General features: G+C 42.6%; 4 protein-coding genes across 4 annotated transcripts; 1 reads left to right on the top strand and 3 right to left on the bottom strand.

Annotated features, from left to right (window-relative positions):
• Window positions 1-2,075: 2,075 nt before the first annotated feature.
• On the bottom strand, window positions 2,076-9,953 carry rab30 (RAB30, member RAS oncogene family). Its single transcript, XM_079731361.1, has 5 exons — window positions 9,844-9,953; window positions 4,795-4,921; window positions 4,167-4,250; window positions 3,544-3,727; window positions 2,076-2,336 (listed from the first exon to the last, which is right to left on the bottom strand). The coding sequence occupies exons 2-5, from the start codon at window positions 4,885-4,887 to the stop codon at window positions 2,086-2,088; spliced, it is 612 nt and encodes a 203-aa protein (XP_079587487.1). The 5' UTR covers window positions 4,888-4,921; window positions 9,844-9,953; the 3' UTR covers window positions 2,076-2,085.
• Window positions 9,954-10,375: 422 nt separating this feature from the next.
• On the top strand, window positions 10,376-12,057 carry ndufc2 (NADH:ubiquinone oxidoreductase subunit C2). Its single transcript, XM_079731513.1, has 3 exons — window positions 10,376-10,599; window positions 10,861-11,004; window positions 11,873-12,057. Exons 1-3 carry the CDS (start codon window positions 10,461-10,463, stop codon window positions 11,920-11,922), a joined length of 333 nt encoding a protein of 110 aa, XP_079587639.1. The 5' UTR covers window positions 10,376-10,460; the 3' UTR covers window positions 11,923-12,057.
• A 429-nt stretch (window positions 12,058-12,486) lies between these two features.
• On the bottom strand, window positions 12,487-12,918 carry thrsp (thyroid hormone responsive; the record flags this gene model as incomplete). The annotated part of the gene is made up of 1 exon (XM_079733584.1): window positions 12,487-12,918. The coding sequence occupies one exon, from the start codon at window positions 12,916-12,918 to the stop codon at window positions 12,487-12,489; it is 432 nt and encodes a 143-aa protein (XP_079589710.1).
• Window positions 12,919-14,430: 1,512 nt separating this feature from the next.
• guca1c (guanylate cyclase activator 1C) lies at window positions 14,431-16,604 on the bottom strand (the record flags this gene model as incomplete). The annotated part of the gene is made up of 4 exons (XM_079733920.1): window positions 14,431-14,567; window positions 14,940-15,027; window positions 15,899-16,048; window positions 16,410-16,604. 4 exons carry the CDS (start codon window positions 16,602-16,604, stop codon window positions 14,431-14,433), a joined length of 570 nt encoding a protein of 189 aa, XP_079590046.1.
• Window positions 16,605-20,053: the final 3,449 nt, after the last annotated feature.

Consider the following 20,053-nt stretch of genomic DNA (forward strand, 5'->3'; position numbering starts at 1 on the left):
CTCTCCACCCCTAATGTAACGCCCTCTTAACCCCTAATGTAACACCCTCTCCACCCCTAATGTAACACCCCCTCCACCCCTAATGTAACACCCTCTCCACCCCTAATGTAACACCCTCTCCACCCCTAATGTTACACCCTCTTAACCCCTAATGTTACACCCTCTCCACCCCTAATGTTACACCCTCTCCACCCCTAATGTTACACCCTCTTAACCCCTAATGTAACACCCCCTCCACCCCTAATGTTACACCCTCTCCACCCCTAATGTAACGCCCTCTTAACCCCTAATGTAACACCCCCTCCATCCCTAATGTAACACCCTCTCCACCCCTAATGTAACACCCTCTCCACCCCTAATGTTACACCCTCTTAACCCCAAATGTTACACCCTCTCCACCCCTAATGTTACACCCTCTCCACCCCTAATGTTACACCCTCTTAACCCCTAATGTAACACCCCCTCCAGCCCTAATGTTACACCCTCTCCACCCCTAATGTAACGCCCTCTTAACCCCTAATGTAACACCCTCTCCACCCCTAATGTAACACCCTCTCCACCCCTAATGTTACACCCTCTTAACCCCTAATGTTACACCCTCTTAACCCCTAATGTTACACCCTCTCCACCCCTAATGTTTCACCCTCTCCACCCCTAATGTTACAGCCTCTCCAACACTAATGTAACACCCTCTCCACCCCTAATGTTACACCCTCTCCACTCCTAATGTAACACCCTCTTAACCCCTAATGTTACACCCTCTCCAACACTAATGTAACACCCTCTCCACCCCTAATGTTACACCCTCTCCACCCCTAATGTAACACCCTCTTAACCCCTAATGTAACACCCTCTCCACCCCTAATGTTACACCCTCTCCACCCCTAATGTAACACCCTCTTAACCCCTAATGTAACACCCTCTCCACCCTTAATGTTACACCCTCTCCACCCCTAATGTTACACCCTCTTAACCCCTAATGTAACACCCTCTCCACCCCTAATGTTACACCCTCTCCACCCCTAATGTTACACCCTCTCCACCCCTAATGTTACACCCTCTTAACCCCTAATGTTACACCCTCTCCACCCCTAATGTTACACCCTCTCCACCCCTAATGTTACACCCTCTCCACCCCTAATGTAACGCCCTCTCCAACACTAATGTAACAACCTCTCCAACCCCTTATGTAACGCCCTCTCCACAGATTAATTTAGCGAGAAGAAAATCCTTTGTTGGTTTCATTTTTTCTTTCAAATGCTCATAATCTAAAATAATGTTGAACAAAAGATGTTGGCTACAGTGGAAAAGGTTAAGTAGCGTAGGTTTAACGTTCGCTTTTTGAATCCCAATCTTGCTTGACATGTTACAAAGAAGGACTGGAAGGTCAGAAGAAAACTGATGGCTGTCCCAGTTTAAAACCATCCCCATCAAAACACATCAACTACATGATACTTTCCCCTGCGTTTAACACTCATAACACTGCTGGTGAACATTGCGATTGGTTCTGAACTACAGTAGAGAGGTGCTGTATTTCAGCCGCAGCACCAGAGAATCGTCCTACACCACACACACACACACATACACACACACTCACAAACACACACACACACACACACACACACACACACACACACACACACACACATGCACACGCACAGAACGTCTGTAAACCTTGTCCAACCATGAAACCTTCGAAGCATCATGCTGAGAAACCCCAAATTATCCTGAAGTTTTTGCATCCTGTTGCAGTTCAAGACACATTGTTGTTATCCAAAATGGCCACCACTTAATTTGTTTCCCCAACGAGGAAACCATAACAGATTGGTTCCCGGGCTGGCCAATTGAAGACCACCGGCAATCCCTGGTAGAATTTGGAGGTTCTAGAAAAGGCAGGGTTGGATTTTAATAGCGATAGAATAACACCTAGATGCCTCAAGCCTCATCTCGCCCCCGGGGGGGAGGGGGGGGGGGGGGGGGGGGGGGGGGGGGGGTGGTCGGTTATTGGTGGGCATGTTTTGACTGCTCCATGGCAGACCATGTTGTCCTCCAGCCGACCCCCTGAGGAGGGCTGTACTGGGGCTGCTAGTTGATGCTGCAGCAGCTCAGGTAGCTGATGTTCTTGCCTTCGCCCAGCATGGGCGCGGCATCGCTGTTGTCCAGCTTGTTCTGCTTGGCCTCCCGGATCAGCTCGCAGGCCAGGTCCAGGAAGAGCTTCTCCACGTTGTCCGACTCCTTGGCCGAGGTCTCCAGGTACACCATGCTCTGGGACTCGGCAAAGTCCTGCGCCCGGTGTCTATGCACCTCCCGCTTCTCAGCCAGGTCGATCTTGTTACCTGTTGGGGACAGGAAGTGGGTGATTACCCTCTGTAGATTGGTTGGGTCGGGTCTGTAGAAGAAAGGCTGTTGTTCCATCCTTCATCCTCTTCCATATATAATTATCATATATAATTATAATATAAAATGCTACATATAAGTTGAATGAATCGATTACATTTGGCGTTAAGCACAACATTTAAACATCATTCATATGAGGCAAAACCTCAAATGAATGTTGTGTATGAATCTTACATTGTGCTAAGTATTTTGGAGGGAACAAATCCATTCACAGAAATCCCATCGAAATTACAAATAACACCTGAATGCCTTCTCCCAATACATTTTGAGGTTTGTGCATATGGGACTAGAACTTATTTTACCTGGTGAAGTGAACCTAAATGTGCCCGTGTTTTCAATGTGTGTTTGCTTCCGCGTGCATTGGCTAATGATCACTTACATTCATCATCATGAGAGCTCAGCTGCTGACTATTGCTACATTTATTTCACCCTAAATCGGTCCCTAAAGTGGGACAGCTACATATACAGAAGAACAAAACACGGTTGCTTTTTTATTTATGCATGCTAAAAAACTTTTTTGAATCTCCTGTTATCTGCAGTACGCATTAAGGATCTTAAGTTTTTGTGAGCAATGCATTTTATTACATTTAATTAAGTATTTATTTTAGAAGACAGATGCGCGTTGTTCTTCACGTTACATCTTTCTCATGATAATATTTAAATTTTGATCACAATGTGACTCACAAGTGAATTTAATTAATGTGATTAAGGAGTAGGTAGGGCTTGTAAGGATATCTTACTCAAGGATGCCCACAGCTTTGATTGTGGACAGAAGTCAAACCCAGTACCTTTCAGCTGGGAGTCAAACACCTAGAACACTAACAACGAGAACACTATCCCTACACTACACTACACTGTAGTTACAGTGATGTAGCATATACTAGTATTAGCTACTTAAACTGGATATAATGTACATACAATTTTGCATCTACACCTTTACTAATCCTATTTTGTATATGCTCATATTTTCTCTATATTTCTTGTAGTTTTTATGTATCTGTGTTTGTGCTGCAAGACCGTAATATGTCATGTTTTATAAACTACATCTTATCTTTGGTTAGGTTGTGAACATTGACCAGGGGGACATTTTCATCCGGGAGGTAAACAACCTATCACTATCCAAAGCCCTGTTGTTGCTTTCCTCACCGACTAGTATGGTGACCACCTGGCTGTTTGCGTACTGCTCGATCTCCTTCAGCCACTCGGGGAGGCAACGGAAGGAGTCCTCGCAGGTGATGTCATAGGTCAGGATGAGAGCGTTGGCGCTGCGGTAGTAGCTCTGTGTGATGGAGCGAAACCGCTCCTGGCCCGCCGTGTCCCAGATCTGCAGCTGTGAGCCAAGACGTCAAGGAAGAAGAGATGAAATGAGATTTTGCATTTGACATTTAGCCACATTTAGCCACACAAACAGCATTTATCAAAGCTACCTACAAGGGATTATGTGGAAAGAAATCAACCACGATCAAAATGCGAGTATTGCTGCACAACCTAGTTTTCTAACTAGACAAGGGTGCACAGTAGATAACCAGAAAGTCAAGTCAAGTTACAAAATAGATACTTAGTATTACCATTCCACAAATTTCTGATAATTATTGTATTACAATTAGTTTAACTCTTGTAGTGTATTAAAGCGAAGCATAACAACAAAGTAAATTCTAAACCGAGGAGCAAAAAACAACAAAGCGCGAGTCAGATGATGACCCGCAAAAGGAGTATCACTTGGCATTACTGAGCATTACTTTGGTCAGAGTAATCTGAGATTCTCTTACCTTCACCTTCTGCCCCTTGATCTCGACCGTCTTAATCATGAAGTCCACTCCGATGGTGGCACCTTGGCCAGGAGGGAAGAGACCCTAGAAACCACAGAGAAATGATTACGGTTGAAGGGTTGGGTCATTCAAGATGGGTTGGAATATAAAGGGTTCCCTACTTCATCCCTGACATATGATGGATAGATCAACCAACCAGCCCTTCCAGGTGGACTGTACCAACTGGCGAATCCCAACCTATCCATCACACAATATGGAGACATCATACACTCCCATGTTTGATGTCACCATAGGGTTAAAAAGGCTTGTCATGGATGATCAACATCATAACTTGTGGTAAAACTGCCCTTCAGATCTTGTAGAACTTGTGTGGCACTTTTAGAGCGAATCGCTGGGACCACCCCAAGCCCATCGTAACTTATGTGGCCACTGGCCATGTAGCACTAGAACTCAGAGAAGACAGTTATTCAAGATGACACCCTTCTCATCGGGGGGTCCAATTGCAAAGCTAGCTCAAAGACACCTCTCAAGAGCAGACGGGGCAGCGGAATCTAACCGGCAACCTGGTCCAGTCAGCCAGAATGCCTGACTGCGTTACCCTCTACATTCAGTTGCCACGGACACCGACCTGAGTGAAGCGTCGGACGAGGCATGTCTTTCCGACGCCGGCGTTCCCGATCAGGACGATCTTGAACAGGTAATCATAGTCTTCCATGCTCATCTTGGCTGGGCTGTGGGTGGGAGAGGGATAGGGGCTGTGGGCGGGAATGAGGGATAGAAACACAGGAAGGATGCTTGGTGAATTAAAGAGCCGTGAGCAATTTTAGATCAATGGCCTTGAGGGCCCAGAGGTTGAATAGATGGAGCAGTTTGTGGACCACAGCATTCCTATCACAGCGTAATGATGCAACGTTATCACAAATTCCCTATTAAGATGGATTTGTTATGTTGATTATTTTCTGTCTTGTTAACTATCGTCATTGAATAAATATGTGAAAGAGGCAAGCACATCAGATGTTTGCTCCTGATCGCCATAACAGAGGAAATGGAAAACCTCTGAATGGAAAGCTGCTGTCACTTTAGTTCAATTTAACACTCTGCTTGTCCATAGAGCATGTTAGCACCTCTGTTCCGACTCAGACCCCGTCCACACGAAGCCGATTTTGAGGCTTGTTCACACCACCTCCGTCCATCGACGGATCACATTGACTTTGGATGGGGCGCTCGCGAAATGCATTGTGGGTCCGTCCGTCCATTCGGCTCCGTGGCCTGCGCCACAAAGTTGAGAAATGTTCAACTTTTCAGGCAGCGGCGGACCCGTCGGCCAATCAGATCGCTGTTATGCAAATGCACTCCACGCGTTTCCTGGATCCTTTTTGCAATAACGAAGAAGCAGTAAAAATCCGGCCGTTTTATATTTTTAAAGAAATGTGGAATGATAGGATTGTTTTTAGCCACCTGTTGTTTGTGGGCTAGTCTCTGTAGACGCATACTGCAGCCAATCCAATCGCTTCCTGCTACGAAGCCGATGTGTAGATATAAATACAAAAGATGACACAAACAACAGGTGATTAAAAACAATTATCATTCCACATTTCTTTAGAAAATGTTTAAAGAAATGTTATTTTTCCTGCTTCTTCCTGCTTGTTATTGCAAAATGGATCCAGTAGACGCATGGAGTGTATTTGCATAACCGTGATCTGATGGACGGATCCGGCGCTGCCTAAAGAGTTGAACATTTCTCAACTTTTTGACGCAGGCCACGGAGCCGAATGGACGGACGGACCCACAATACATTTCGCGATGCCCCATGCAAAGTCCATGAGATCCGTCGACTGACGGATGTAGTGTGAACGAGCCTAAGTCTTGTGCGTTTCGGCCGACTGTCCAGACTGTGCCGGCGAATCCGGTGCCCGAAACCGCACATTTCTGAAACCACCCTCAGATGTGGTTTCAAATCTATCCGGACGAATGCGGTTTCGTGTTAGGATTCGTGTGGACGCCTGAAACGCAAACGATGACGTCATTAGCCCCCCACCAGCTGGGGAACTTCAGAGTTGCGTTTAATTTTTTATTAATTATTTTATTTGTATTCTTTTTGTAGTTTTTAATAAAGCCCCTTGATACATTTAATTGCTAACTGTACATTAAAAAGTATTTCTGCTAAATTTAAAAAGTTGAATCTCCTCGTGACTGAATGTTTGTATACAGCGCGCAGGCTGTATCCGCGCAGGCTTGATGCGCTCCACTTTCTTTCTGTGGAGAACCAGCGCCTTGAATATTATTACTAAGTACTTACTTACTAAGTAAGTATATATATTACTAAGTACTATACAATATTATTACTAAGTACTTACTTACTAAGTACAGCGTTACTACAGCTCGATTTGGTTTCGCAATGGCTCCGTCTTTACGGACATATTCCTGAACCGCATAAAACAAAACCGGATCGTTTTTGCCCGTTTCGGCTCGGGCCTAAGAGGTTAAGGTATTGAGAGAGAGAGAGAGAGAGAGAGAGAGAGAGAGAGAGAGAGAGAGAGAGAGAGAGAGAGAGAGAGAGAGATCATTAGGGAGCAGGTAGGGGTAAGTGAGTGATTACAGACACAGGTCATCAAGTAGCAGGTCGGGGATAGTCAGGGACCACAGAGACAGGTCATTCAGTAGCAGGTAGGAGTTAGGCAAAAATGCATTAACGTCTGAAATTGCCATTCAAATATGCATGATTAGTGGACAGCATTTGACATTGTATTCCTCACATCTGAGACAACGTCACGCCATCTTAGCTTCTAAGTGTACGAATCCTTTTGCTGGCGTCAAACGAGACGAACAGAGTCAGCGCAGACCAAGGCAACAGCAAGAGCTCCCGGAACTCAAAACAACACAGATCAAAATGACAAAGCCATATAATATTATATACCATTATAATAATATGCTGGCAGATGCATTTAGCTAAAAAAGCTTTACAGTAATGTGAGGGCGAACAATCTCTGTGGGTGGCCGGGTTGGCTATATATGCCTATTGGATGCACACCATCTAATGAAAAAATACATTTTAATTCTAATTGAAATAATCCAGCCAGTCTAACCCAGTCAAATGTCATCAAAGTTATTGTATTATCTCTGTTACTGCCTTCATTTGGCTAGGGCTGGGCGATATACCGGTAGTAAAATTTATACTGGTATATTTTTGAAAGAGATATGTAGTTGAGACAATATCGCCATACCGGTATATTATATATATATTTTGATGTTGCCTTGTGAGCGCTATTTTATAAGGCCGACCGCTGCTCTCTGAGCCTACAAGCCATGTTCAGCTGCTCAATCCCGCCCCTTACATGTACGCAGTGTTCTCCCACCCACGTTACGCATCACAACAAACTTTGAATAAACACATGGTGGTAGAGAGTACGGAACCTGTAAAGGGACGTGGGGTAAAAAAAATGTTTTTAATGTTTCTCGTGAGCACGAGAAAGTATCGCACGCATATCACTGGCAGTGTACGTGTGTGACGTCAGCGAGTCAGTGTAAGAGCGAGGAGAGCGAGCGGTAGCGTGCGTGTCAGTTTAGTGAAGTAATGAACAAGTCCGGTTGTGTGTAAGAATAAAGTACCCAGCCTGTCAAGAATCGGTGGCCGCTTCATTCCGACCATATTCCGACCTATAAGCAGACCCACTGCCAGTCAAAGTGAAGGGTGTTGCCCCCGATAGCATCGGCCCTGGAGGGAACGTCTCCCCTGTGCGTGTTCCGTGTGTTTCAAACAGGCAACACTATTGTTTTTTATTACACGGCTCTTCTCAATGCCGTGGAACGCGCCGTTCACTTGCATGGGCCCTTCACAACTTCCGGCGGTGAATTTATATTTGATAATTCACCGTTGCTAAGTATAATTGACCGCTGTCAAGGAAAACAAAGGATTTTTTGCCTCTAATGACGTCTTTGGTATCACTCCGCAAGTAGTCCGGTAACTTGTCAGCCCCGGTGTCTTTGGTTTCTAAGCGACGTCACAACTTTGGCAGACCTGCCAAAGTTGTGACAAAGTTGTCTCTGCTGATCAACACTACGAATACTGGTTACAAATTAATTGTAAAAAGACACACCATGAAGTTATTTTTCATTTAGGCAAGTAGCCGTGTAATAAGCGGGATAATGTATAGAACGCCGGTCATTATCGGGAAAATAAGCCCCTTCAGGGCGAAGCAAGACAACTCCGCTGCACGTCGGTCTCCTGGTCGCCCTGTCGGGGCTTATTTTCCCGATAATGACCGGCGTCCTATACATTATCAATTACGTATCTGTTGTTAAAGCACAACTGTGCTTCGTTGAGCAAAAAAAAAAAAAAACTAAACCTAAATAAATGGTTGATGGCGAATACTTGTTGCGTGGAGTTAAAACTGCACACTTTACCCGTTTTATTCAAAATATCGTTATAATAGCGTATATCGCCATTCTAACAAAAAATATCGAGATATGAGTTTTGGTCCATATCGCCCAGCCCTACATTTGGCAATGGTCACAATTAGGTACCCATATCAAATAATGCAAAACAGTGCCTACTGCCTACCTTATCTTGTTCATAAACAAGTTCATTAACTAGTTTATTAACAACATTAGATTGGTATTAGTCTGTTACTGACAATATGAGGTTGTGACTTACATTCACAATCACATTGTTATGATATGGTAGTAGATATTCTACAGTGATACTAATGCAATACATTTTTGATAACGTTACAATCTGCATTACTTATGTAGATTTACTGTGTACTATTTAAATTATTGTAGCAGTCATCTACAATATATATGCAAGTAGTTTACCAACTGCCGGCCGTTGACACTGGTATGTGTAGTCAGAAATAAGCTTGAGGTGAGTATATAAGGCCTCCTACCGTTTATTATCGAGATTTTTTTTCTCCCACGGATAATAATGTGCTCAACAAGCTTATGTTCTGACTTTAGTGACAAAGCTGTATCGCAAATGCTTTACCTATGAATGTATGAGAGTGTACTATATATGTGGTTTATGGCTGCATATGGCACCCTAGGGTGCTTCGAGAGAAAACACCCCAAAATTGCAACATTACAACAACGTTATAGAAGTCCAATTTAAAGACAAATGGTTGGATTCAGTGAAAACAAATCCATGTCTGTCATTCTGACACATGATCATGATGACATTATCCATCGGGTCGAATCAATAACCGAACCAGATCACATGACAATAGCGATAGTTAGAATTTTCAACCACAGATAAAACATAAGATAAAGCAGAATTGAATTTACAATCCGAAGGGTTATGTTGTTTTATATTAACGTAGATTGAAAAATCCTATGCCATCTAACGTATGCCTATAGAAATGTGTGGCTTTCTCGGGATCGCCTTTAAACCCCTTGTTTCCTAATTAAGTGTATTTCATGACGAGGCGTTACTTAGCATCTAAACGAGGATGCACACATTCATGCAGGGAAATATTTCGAGTTATTTCACTCTTTATGTGTAATCTAATCTGTCTAATACAGGGTGGAAGAGCAACGGAGATAGCAATTGGAGCAAGAACTAGAGAGCTACCGTCCCACTGGCCATTTTGGCACTAGGAGAAAATGAAATGCATGAAGAGAAGAAATCATAAAACCTGAACCCTGGGCGGATTCAACAGTAAATCGGTCGTTTTTTACTCACCGAAACAAGGGGGATACTCCCCAATTGTAACGTTACTTGATATGCATCGGTGAAAACATGAAAGAAGGCTCGGCTACAGCTGGGCTTGGCGTATCCCTCATCATCTGCAGCTTCTCCGAAGTCAGAGAGCGAGGACTGCGTTTCCAATGATGTCATCAGTCCCTGATTTGCCTAGACTGGGCTGATCAGATAGATAATAAAAGGTGATCAATTGAAAAAAGATATAATTCTATGGTATATTGTCAAATTATGCTCAGATATATGTATTTATTTGCCATCCTTTTAGATGATCTTTCTTATTTTTAAAGTTGCTATCCCAAAGCAATTTAATTGAAATGAAGATGCAAGTGGCATGCTAATGTAACCGTTTTAAAGTAGCTGTAATTAATTGAATTAATTTCATAAATATACACGTTTACACACAGTTAATTTAGAAGATTAATCGCATAAAGTAAAATCCAAACAATAAACGAGCGGAACCCATCAAGCGGCTGCGTGTTTACACCGGCGAAGTTTCAGTGTTGCACCCTATTGCCCTTGAGTTGAGAGCTAGTAACCGGGAGAGGAGATCATAATCTAATATCAATAACTCGGTACCGGGAGGTTATCGTCTCAACATGGGTCTGGTACCGGACGAGGCCAAGGCCCTGCCGCCCCCTGACATTGTTAACAGGAACTCGGTGTGGCTGGGGTTTGTCGGCTGGAGTACAGCGATGCTCCATAACGCCTTCTGCCACAGGCCGCCTCTCAAATCAGGTGAGACGTCTGTTCGGTTTTCTACAGTGTGCACAATATATATATTCTGGACACTGAAAAAGGACGACCCCCAGAAATACATATAATGATAATTTACCAAGCAGGCGTGTGAATGGCCTTTGTTATTGGTTTAACTCTAAAGGTTACCGCGGTACTGGGAACATCCGACAACACACAACGATCTGTTTTCAACCTGCGGACATGAACAACAATATTTTCATCGCAAAATTGCTAAATTTCCATTTTCTTCCTCTTTTATAGGTGTCCATCGACAGGTCTTATTTTCGACCATTGGTTGGTTCCTTGGCTACCACATCTCCAAATACGAGAACTACATCTATTCTAAACTCGACCGAGACATGTACCAGTACATCAGCCTGCACCCAGACGCCTTTCCAAGAAGTGGTAAACACCTTTATTCTATTGGTTGGGCCTTAGTAGTGCATGTACTATTTTAACACATTACTTTGCACTTAAACTGTTTGTCCTGTTAGTGCAAAGGATAACCCATTGTTTAATTTATCTAGAAGAAATGAAGTAGCATACATATCTACCCCTTAAAGTAAATCAATGGTGTTTAAAATGCCAGTTAGGTCTCCAGTTAGAGCTAGAGCTAAGTGTAGAGAAGCCAAAGATAATTAAGAGAAAAAAGACAAACGTGTTACAAACATGTTATTGTCGAATGGAAGCTATTGAGAACATTTCTTCACATCTCTCATATTTTTTTAACAGGGCAGGTAGATATTAATGCTTTGGTTCTCACTTCAACCAATATGTATCTAACTCTAGTGTATGGAAATATCCTCTCTGAATGCTTAAGATAATCCATTGCAAGTCTACAATTTTGGAAATGGGAAATCAAGATATATATTAAAAAAAAACTCAACGTTTACTTTACATATTGATTATGTAAGATGGAGCCCTCGGTATATCATGTATGCTGTTGCTATGGTGATTTAGCTATATAAAAAAGTCCCAAATATATATATATTTTTAGAAGGTACTGTCATGTCTTTCTGCACTTTAAGTCATAATTCTACGCAGTGACCTCCATACAATTGTGGATAATGGTCTAATGTACTGTAGATCTAGCCCCCTGTTCTAAAGTTGGATTACACAGCACATCATACCTATCGTACCCTCATTCAGTTAAAGGTTGAATAAAATGTTAGTGCTACTGAGTTAAAATGAATAATCGAGAGGGCATTGAGCAGCCTACTGATTTTAAATAGTAATCACGTTGTTCATGTGTTTAATTTCTATGTCCCATCAGAGAAGAAGACTTTAGCCGAGGTCATGGAGCCCTTCCACCCTGTCCGCTAGACACTGGCGATCGATTGGACAGGACAAGGCAGAACAGTTGGCTGCAAAACACCTTCCCACCCACCACTCTGTGATGCAAACTTGTTCTATTACTTGTTGTGAAATATCTATGTAAATAAATTTAAAAAAATCAGATTTAAAAAGTACTCTAATTTCTATTTATTATTCCTTTTAAAAGTTAGGAGAAAATAGGCTATCAAAACAAATATACAAACCTGCTACTAACTCAACATTAAATTGCTTTTAGTCAGGATTTAGTGTGCTCTTGGATTACATAATGAATAATATGGAAAAATCACAGATGACACAGATATTGCAACATTGAATGCAAAGAGGGAAAAGGTATAAATCAAAAGCCCCACAAAATACAGCCATGCAGAACATTTCTGGCAACGTTTTTTATTCCATTGCAGTATTCCGCCTGCATCAGTTTTATCATTACATGTAAACAGTTTTAACAGTTTCTTTCGGGACATTCTGAGCTATATTCTACATCATATGCAAGATATGAACCCCGCTCTGAGGCTTTTCGACAAGGTGCATCAAAGTCCACATTTCATCGTCTCAATACGCCACTCCAATGATCTCCTTGTACTTTTCTGTGAGGCTCTGGGACTTCTTGGTGAGGTGACCCAGCACAGAGAAAAGGCCGCTCAGGTGGAAGTGAAACAGGGCCTCCTGGTCGGCCTCAACCAGGGACCCTGAGGTCAGGCTCAGGCTTGGGGTCGCTGCTCTGGTCTTGGCCGATTGTCGGTCGTCCAGCGGGATCAGTCCACTCTCCACCGTGACCTTGATGGCCTTCAGGGTCAGATAGTTTTGGTACAGGTCCTGAGACGCCTCCTCCTCCACCTCTCCGTCCCAGATGTCGTCGGAGGGGACGTCCCGCAGTAGGTTGGGCAGGAGAACCGTGTGCTCCATGTGGTTCACGGCAGCACTGTACTTCCTCAGTGCCAGCACCATGCTGTTCTTGTTGAGTCTGTTATCGGCCAACTGCATGGTTACGGTGTGAGGCTGTTGGCTTGGCTGCTGCTGCGGTGGTGAAGGAGGGCAAAGCCTGCGTGCAGTGCAAAGCACCAAGAGCACAGAGCGCTGCTTTTATAGGATGCAAAAGGTGGCCTGTTCTGGGAGTGGTTCTTGAGGTCAGATTAGATGTTAGGGTGCATTGTGGAGGCTATGTGCGGTCAATTTCTTATCTATATTTGATTTACTTCATTTGAACTTTCTCCGGGCTTGAAATAGTGTCTGAAAGTCCAGCAACTCACTGCATGTCTTGTTAAATCATTAACTACACAGATAGATAATTTCCATAAATGACCTCCTTTTGCAGGGATTCATCTTGAGGGGGGCTCGGCTCTGTCTTTACCCAAGGTCAAGCCCAGAACATGATGTTTTAAAAATGGCAAGTCCTCAGCTCAAATGTTTGCATGAAACATGGCACAAATAATGTGTTTGAACTTGGGTAGCTTGAACTTCAGCAGCCCTCCGAAATCTAAATACAGAACACATGTTGGGTCTGGATGATCTCACTGTTATACTGCAGGGTGAAAAAGAAAACCGGGAATAAATAAGATTTATTTGGATGCGTGTGTGCGCTTGCATGCGTGTGTATTTAGCAATATTGCCATCAATTGCAAACTACTAATGGAAACTAACCTTTGCATGGACACTAACCTTTGCGGGCTCACTATAAATGAAATCCTTCCCTCGACTTGTGAGACATTATGTTAAACCATTTAGCAAGCTGTTGATAAGAGGCTTAGGGTCATTAGCGTAGGTAGATTAATCTAATGTAACATCTTGAACACTAAGCACACTTGTTTTTCCCAAAATGTACAGGTGACATCTCCTACCTAAATAAATCATATGCTATAGTCCATTTCACGCAGGATGGCCTACAATCAATGTATGCCTCACAGCTGCCTCATACTTCAGGAAAGTACATTTGTTGTGCGTCACAGAAAGCCAAATAGCATTCCGTGATAGCAAAAATGTATTTCCCTATCTTCATAATTTATAAGTGGTAGGGAATACGTTGGCCAACTTTTGAGAAAAGATCACAAGACTGCAGTGAATATGAAATCAAAAACAGATGATGGATAAGGCAACATGTTCGTCTATTTGAAATACCATCAAAACTAAAACTAAAACGAAACATCTTGTGTGTCATCATACTAGACATGGGTTTCTGGATCTATTCGTACCTTTGAAAGAACTACCGTTTAAAACGGTATCCATGCAACCTAAAGAAAGAGCTGAAGGTGTGCGTGTGCTTTGCATTACACACATAGGTTCATCTGTTAAAGAGGACATTACAAACTTTAGAGACAAACAGAGACCTATCTTTCAGACTACTGATCAAAGTCAACTCATCCAAAATCCATCTCCAGAGATAAACAAAAACAAAACTTGGCACTTGAAGCTCTCTGAACACAATATGGTTTGCCTTTGATCCAGCCTTTTCCACCCCTCCCAAACCCTTCTCTCTTCCATTGTTAATCCCCTCTGTTGTCAGTTCACAGTTTTGGTCTTCTGCCCCATGACGATTATCTCCAGGACGTGGGTGAGGTCCATCATCTGGGAGAGCATATCCATGATGTCCCGATGCTCCCGAGCTCCGCTGATAAACTCCTCCAGGGTCAACTCCCCTTCAGGGAGAAAGTTACCAGCCATTAATAGTCATCTTCATTTCATTTTTATGTGACCAGTCATTCCTGGGTCAATGTGTTTGAATGCCTGTTCCTTTGAACAATCTAGATATTGGGGGACTTTCTGTATATATGTGAGCTATACAAGATAGGCATGTGTATATATAGTTTCTTCTTTTAGATGATGCCTTTGTTGCCATACATTTTGTGAGGTTCTGTACTAGCTGGCTTTAAGAAAATGATCATTTTACAGTCAACAGTCCTCATGTTATATGTGCCAGTTATAAATATTATATACATGTGCCAATAAGAATTGGGCCACATCAATATGTGTGGCTTGCTCTTGTGCTATAGTGCATTCATGCTGATTACCTTCTCCATTTACGTCAATCTTCTCATAAACAAGAGTCACAATGTCCTCAGGTGGGATCTCGTAACTCCTAGTGATGTCTTGGATTGCCTACAAGAGCAACAATACCATAAGTTAGCGGTAGCATCACTGATGCAAGTATGTCCACTTTTTAGCTGGAGAATCGCCATTGCAACATGGTGAGAATTAAAATGAATCACATGGGGGGGGGGCAGGATAGTCTAGTCGCTGGTGGCTAGGGTGTTGAACTCAAAAGGTTCTGAGTTCGAACCCCATTTCCAGTCTACCTGTAAACATCTTTGAGCAAGATGCCCTTACTCTTTAAAGTCATGTCACTGAATCCATTGATTGTCACTTATGATACAGGCGCTTGCTGCAAGACTTAAAAGCAGAGCACGCCCCATGACGAGGTAACTAAAATGCAAGATAAAGGCTGTCTTCAGCTGTATTTTTTCTTAAATCTGCGATTTAGGTCATTGAGAAAGTACGGGGGAGGATTAGGACCACATGTGAATTTTCTGAGCATTCTGAGATTAGAATCTGAATTTATTCTCAGAATTCTGACTTTGATCTCAGAACTATAAAGAAAATGCACGTGTGCCCTAATCCTCCTCTGTATCTTCCGTTGGTCAGCGTGTGTTTCCCATCCATAATTGTGACTTTAAACTCAGATTCTGACAATAAAGTCAGAATTATTTTAAAAATCAGAATTATGAGATTAAAGTCAGAATTCTGTTTCACATCACGTGTCCCTAATTTTCTTCCGTAAGAAAGCAATAGAAGGCAAAGATATCAATAACTACAAGAAGACCCAAGATCACAGAGATTACACGTAATAGTCTAGTTCATGTGCAGGTTAACTCCCCCATTAAGTACGTTAAGCTTCACAAGCGAAGGATTACAGAGAGAGGACTGCTCTTCACACCTGAGGGTCTCTTCACGCCATTGAAAGGACTCATACCTTAAATATAGTCTCCATTTCGTCCTTGTCGATTTTTCCATTCCCATCTTGATCGAAGAGCTTGAAGTACCACTTGAGTTTCTGGTTGATTTCCCCTTTGAGCAGTAAACTTACTGCTGCAATGTATTCAACAAAGTCTATGTATCCATCCTGTAGAGAACGACAAAGCAGGGAATGCACTATGAAACTTGATGCCTGGAAGATAAAAAAAATGCGGTGAAGCCTTGCAATACACTTTATACCTTTAATATACTCTACACTAGACTTGCTCTTGAACTTTTCCAAAAATTATTTCATAATATATATGATCAATTTCTTTCGGAATAAACAGCAGTATTGGCTATCATCTCCAAGAGAAAAACACACGCCACTAGCTCATGACATTAGCTGCTCCACGCTCTTCCTTAACCTCCATAGACATCCCATGATTGTTTCACCATCATGGGGACCTGTGCAGGGCCTTCTACAGAATAGAGTAACCACTAAAGCATGCATAACGTGGTCCTCTTACCCCATCCATGTCAAAGGTTAAAAAGATCTGGTCCACATAGCTGCTGGCTTCCTCTGTCATGCCTTTCATCTGCAGCATGCTCTTCAGCTCAAACAGGGTGATGAGACCCGATGGCGACTCCCGCATGAACTTGTTGTACCAGTGATGCATGTCCTCCTCCAAGATGGCATCCAGGTTCGACCCGTGGGCACCCATATTGTCTGCTTCTCGATCGATGAGCACCTTTCTTCTGCTGACAACGGTAGCTGAGGATGTCTCCGGAGAGCAGTGGCTGCAGCAGTACCAAGGTGGTTGGTGAGTGGGGACGGAGGGATAGATGGAGATCACCTTAGAAGGAGTGCTAGGGGACTGACAGAAGCTGGTGGTGTGTCATTGGCATGATCTCTTAGTCTTCTAGTATCTCAAGGGGGAAATAAACCCCTCTAATGGGATAAGTCTTCCAGGAACGCCTTGGAGTTACCTGGCACGCAGCTTCAGGGGTGGGAGCCCCTTCCAGAATACATGGTATTCGAGGAAGGGCACCAGGCCAGGTTATATGTACCTTTGGCTCCTCCAAACAGTGACTGTTTGTAGAGCCATTTAAATAAACCCATTCACACATGCATTCGTTGTATGCATGTGTGGATGGGTTGCTCAAACTGGATCCATAATATGGAAAGTCTTCAGTGATTTAAGGGTTACGTTTCTAAATTAGCCCAAAGTTTGTATTCTATTGTTGTGTTTCAAATGTTTTATTGTATTTCTTCAAATATAAAAATATTGGGTATTGATAAATAAAATGTGCCTAAAATAATAACACAACATTTCTTTGAACTTTCATGTCTTTCTTGAGAACAACCAAAAAAAACTCATACTGATTGTGGGAAAAGTATGTGAACCCTTTAATTAATGACCTCAAAAAGCTAATTGGAGAAAGGTTTTAGCACAAATGGACTCTTGTTAAGATAATAAGTTTGGAGGTGTGGACTACAGCTACTTTGACTGATAAAAACCACTCAGAAGATCAAGAATTGTTGATTTACATAAAGCTGGCAAGTGTTACAAAGTTATTTCAAAGACTTTAGAAATTCACCAGTCAACAGTTAGGCTAACAATCTACAAATGGAGACACTTTGGCACTGTTGCTACTCTACTAAGAAGTGGGCGCCCATTCAAAAGAACACCAAGAGCACAACGAAGACATCAATGAAGTAAAGAAACGTCAGCTGAACCTGTGTAGAAGTTTGGTGATGCAACAGGACAACGCCCCAAAACACCGGAGCAAGTCCACAACAGAATAGCTTCAGAAAAACAAACTCTGCCTTTTGGATTGGCCAAGTCAGAGCCCAGACCTCAACCCAATAGAGTTGACTTGAAGAGGGCCATACACATGAGATATCCAAATAATATGAAAGAGCTAAAGCAGTTCTGCCAGAAAGAATCGGCTCAAATTCCTCCTCAACGATGTGAAGGTCTTATCCACTGCAGGAAGCTACAGGAAGCGCCTGGTTGAGGTTATTGCTGCCATTCTGAATGTTGAATGAGTGTGTTCAATAAGGACATGAAAGATAAGATTTTTTTTCTCTATTCCTTATTATTTTTAGACACATTATGTTTGTCAATACCCTTGACTTAGATGAAGATCAGATCACATTTTTTGACAAATTGATTCAGAAAACAATGAAATTCCAAAATGTTAACGTACTTTTCTTGACACTGTACAGATAGATATGGATAGCAACAACCACTGTGCCTTAATTGGATCTGAGGGAAACCCTGTAAGATATTTAGGGAATTCCTCTCAAGTGTAATCCCTCCCAAAGCCTCACATCACCTGTGGAGGAGGAGGGGAGGGGGAGGAGATGGGAGGAGCCCCACCACCAACCATCAAGCAACACTATGTGTACAACCGGTGTGTAATCATCAATGGAATGTAATTCTACTTACATTAAGTCTTTCTCACCAATCTGACTTTCGATTAACAGCTAAAGTAGGTTGGCAGACATGCTCAAATCGGAGGGAATGGAGCAGCTCATTTTCTTTTGCCACTAATTTGTTTCGAGGAATCATGTTTGTGGAGGCAGGGCTCATGTTTGTAGAGAAAGGAGGAAGATATCTGCAGAAACAACTGACCGGTAAAACCACAACAAACGAGACGTAGTTGACCTTAGATTGGATAGGGATAACAAAACTGTCAAAAGGTTATGTCTTTCCATCATTCTGTAATAGCCTCACTCTTTCAAATAATAAACATTTAAGGCAATTTAAGAAACTAATAAATACTCGAACGTGAAACCATGTGCCACACGTGCTGCCGCAGCTGATCTTACTGGAGGACTAATTTGAAAAGATGCATCTGAAGCGCACTCACAAACCAATGGGGTCAAATTGGGTTGCCTCTAAATAGGGCAACCAATAGGCATCCCCTTATCTGCATACTCCACCATCAGAGTATGCACCGCCTAACCCCACCCTGCTCCTAAGTGACCTGTCTCTGTGTTCACTATCTAATCCCCTACCTGCTCCTAGGTGACATGTATCTATGTTCAGGGTGTGACCCCCACCTGCTCCTTAGTGACATGTATCTGTGTTCAGGGTGTGACCCCCACCTGCTCCTTAGTGACATGTATCTGTGTTCAGGGTGTGACCCCCACCTGCTCCTTAGTGACCCATCTCTGTATTCACCATCCGACAACCTACCTGTTCCTTAGTGGCCGGTACTCACTATCTAACAAACCCTGTCTAACACTTTTCTGCTCCATAATTTAATGTATCAGTCTGCTTTACTGAATGTTCATGTTAGTGGGTCATTTTTGACGATAAGAACGTCAGACAAACAACTTCAAAAAATATAATTTACTGCAGGAGTAAAAACCTAGAATGATTATTTAACATCCGTTACGAGCCTTGACTCCTGCCACCAGATTTTCAATCAAATATTATGAACCACATTTCTTGCAACTAAATGCAACAACAGGCTGTACTTGGGTAATATTTGAATTGTCAAGAGAGATAGAGCAGAAAATAGGCAGCCCCAAAAGAAGGCCCTCCCTTGCCGCTCTCTAGACAGCACGACATTTGAGCAACTCTTTTATCAGATGAATATAGCGTGAACCGTGAAGCATCAGCTTGGCCCGGTGTCTCCCTTTGATTACGATCTGGTTTCATTCTACCTTTTATCCTAACCTCTGTGACCTGATTGTCTGACCCGTGATGGGAGATCACAGCCTCAAAGCCCTGCATGCTTTCCACCTCACACAAGCAGACAGCGTTTTAACTCTGCCAGCCCACAAACGATTAGCATGCTTGTTTTAGCAGAGCCAACGACAGAAGATTACCTAGTCTGAAGTCTGCATTAAGGCGGTCTCAGCCAGAGTCACATCACAGCTCAGTTGTTTGTTGGGCATTGTGTCCAGTAGGATCTAGTGAATCTGTTATTGATTAGGTATTCATTTGGAGTTGATTAATCTGTTATCGATCATGTCTATTAGGATATGTTGTGAATATGTTATTAATTATGTATCAATTATGAGTTGATTACGAGTAATCTTATTATTAATTATTAGGTTATAAGTTCATTGTAACCATTTTTGTACGTCTACACAACTATCAAAATTAAACCAACCATCCAAACACCTGAATGTGTAGAAGCATGGGGCAAAAAG

This window comes from Pollachius pollachius (genome assembly GCF_949987615.1).
Source record: "Pollachius pollachius genome assembly, chromosome: 3".
In the NCBI taxonomy this organism is placed as follows: domain Eukaryota; kingdom Metazoa; phylum Chordata; class Actinopteri; order Gadiformes; family Gadidae; genus Pollachius; species Pollachius pollachius.